This window comes from Cynara cardunculus, assembly GCF_001531365.2.
Source record: "Cynara cardunculus var. scolymus isolate 2C chromosome LG 5, CcrdV1, whole genome shotgun sequence".
Lineage (NCBI taxonomy): Eukaryota > Viridiplantae > Streptophyta > Magnoliopsida > Asterales > Asteraceae > Cynara > Cynara cardunculus.
In genome coordinates, this window is record NC_037532.1 from 28,441,477 (window position 1) to 28,443,405 (window position 1,929).

Here is a 1,929-nt window from a genome sequence, read left to right on the forward strand (position 1 = left end):
AACAAAGTATCTACATGAAAGGTTACCGTCAAAAAGGATGGAAAAGAAACCGGTTTCATTTGGAGGTAGAGTGATAATTTTGATAAGTACCGTTCACCAGCCGCCATCCCTAATATCAACAGGAGCTAGTTCAAACAAAGTATCTACTTGAAAGGTTACCGTTAAAAAGGATGGAAAAGAAACCAGTTTCATTTGGAGGTAGAGTGATAATTTTGATAAGTATCGTTCNATCTACTTGAAAGGTTACCGTTAAAAAGGATGGAAAAGAAACCAGTTTCATTTGGAGGTAGAGTGATAATTTTGATAAGTATCGTTCACCAGCCGACCTATCCGCTATATGATATTTATTCAAAGCGTCAAAAAGAAAGGTTATGCAGACATTACATAATACATCAAGTGGAAGGTGTGCATCCAAAGGCAATTCAGCAGTTTATACAAGATCAGAATAGAGCACTCTTCTTGGTTCTTTAATGACTATTTTTTATGATGAGCAATTGTAGGCAAATACACATGTCAGAAACATATAAACTTAAGATCCCTTTTACCATCTCATGATCCACTGAACAATTGAGTAATAGCAAGCAAATATTGATAAACAGATGGATTATTGGGAATTCCAGCCAACAAATTAAGAAACAAATAGCATTTACTTTAATGTCATATGCCACACATCATACGCAAATGAACACAGTCTGAAGGCATACCAATAACAGAACTTATCCTTTTGATGTTGAAGAATGAAAATAATTCTTCATAAATGCATCAAGAATCTTGCATTAATCAATCACTCTTCCCTTCCTGCGATCCAATTTCCTGTAGGTAATGTTCTGCATCCAGGGCTGCCATGCACCCTTCATCATAGAATAGATGAACAAAGTCACACATAAACCACAGATATAAAAAAACCTCACACAGTTTATCCCACTCAAAAGCAGGGATGAACACAAAACCTGTCGTCTACCCCAAAGAGTAGAGTGACAATTTCCAGGAAGACTTGAGCCAAGTACCTATGAATCTTTTTCTATTAGGCATTTTTCAGAACAATGGTTCGAGTGCCAATAGAAAGAATTCATAAGAGTATTCTTTCTTTGTTTTGTCAAAGAGAAACTATATTCCTTAATCATCTTTATCGATTTTCACTCATAAGAACACATCACTAAGAACCACAAAGTTCACTAGTCAATGTCGTTCAATCATCCCTCTCCATTCAATAACTCACAACAGATCAATTTAAAACTATGCACCATCAAAGTGTCCATAAAAAACCTAGAATGGCCCCAGAGAACCGATACTTGCTTGGTAGATGGTAACTAGTGACATCCATAAACATCATATGTATCTTTTTGGTTGCATACCCAGATTCCATTATCAAGAAGGTTCAAATGCTTGTTATGATGAATCAACAAAGAGAACAGGTAATCCAGGGGAATAATACAAATAAATCTTTTTGGTATCCGACTTCATGTAGTAAAGTAACAGTATTTTACACTTCTTAATGTTCAATAGCTATGAGAGGTCTGTTGTATGCATCCACAAGTTCTAAAGACTATGTTATTGCTTGTCACGGACCTAAAGTACCAGGGTAGTGCCATCTTTGTGTTATGTACTAATAGAAACTTTGCTCGTCAATTATACATTTAAAGTGTGTCTATAGAAGGATCATCATTCCACAAGAAGAATATAATATGGAGCACTAATACTTCAATCTTTTTCAAAATCATACGAGCACAGTGTAGTCGTTGTAAAGCATCAATGCAATAATACTATAATTCTTTTTTAATCATACATGCACCTGATATACATGGGCGGACCTTATGTGGTGGCATGGGTGGCACGTGCCACCGTATTATTTCGCCGTCGAAGGGTAAAAAATTTAGGTTTGTTAACGGTGCTACCGTATCGTTTTAGAAGGTGCTACCGTATTTCCCT

At 36.0% G+C, this 1,929-nt stretch overlaps 1 protein-coding gene across 1 annotated transcript in view; it reads right to left on the reverse strand.

The window, feature by feature from the left end:
- Window positions 1-520: 520 nt before the first annotated feature.
- The window catches only part of LOC112512555 (thioredoxin reductase NTRB-like), a 4,318-nt gene continuing 2,909 nt past the window's right edge, over window positions 521-1,929 (reverse strand). The window contains exon 2 of the mRNA XM_025118579.1: window positions 521-851. Coding sequence (XP_024974347.1) covers window positions 781-851 — 71 coding nt within the window. The 3' untranslated portion in view covers window positions 521-780. The remainder of the gene's footprint in view (window positions 852-1,929) is intronic.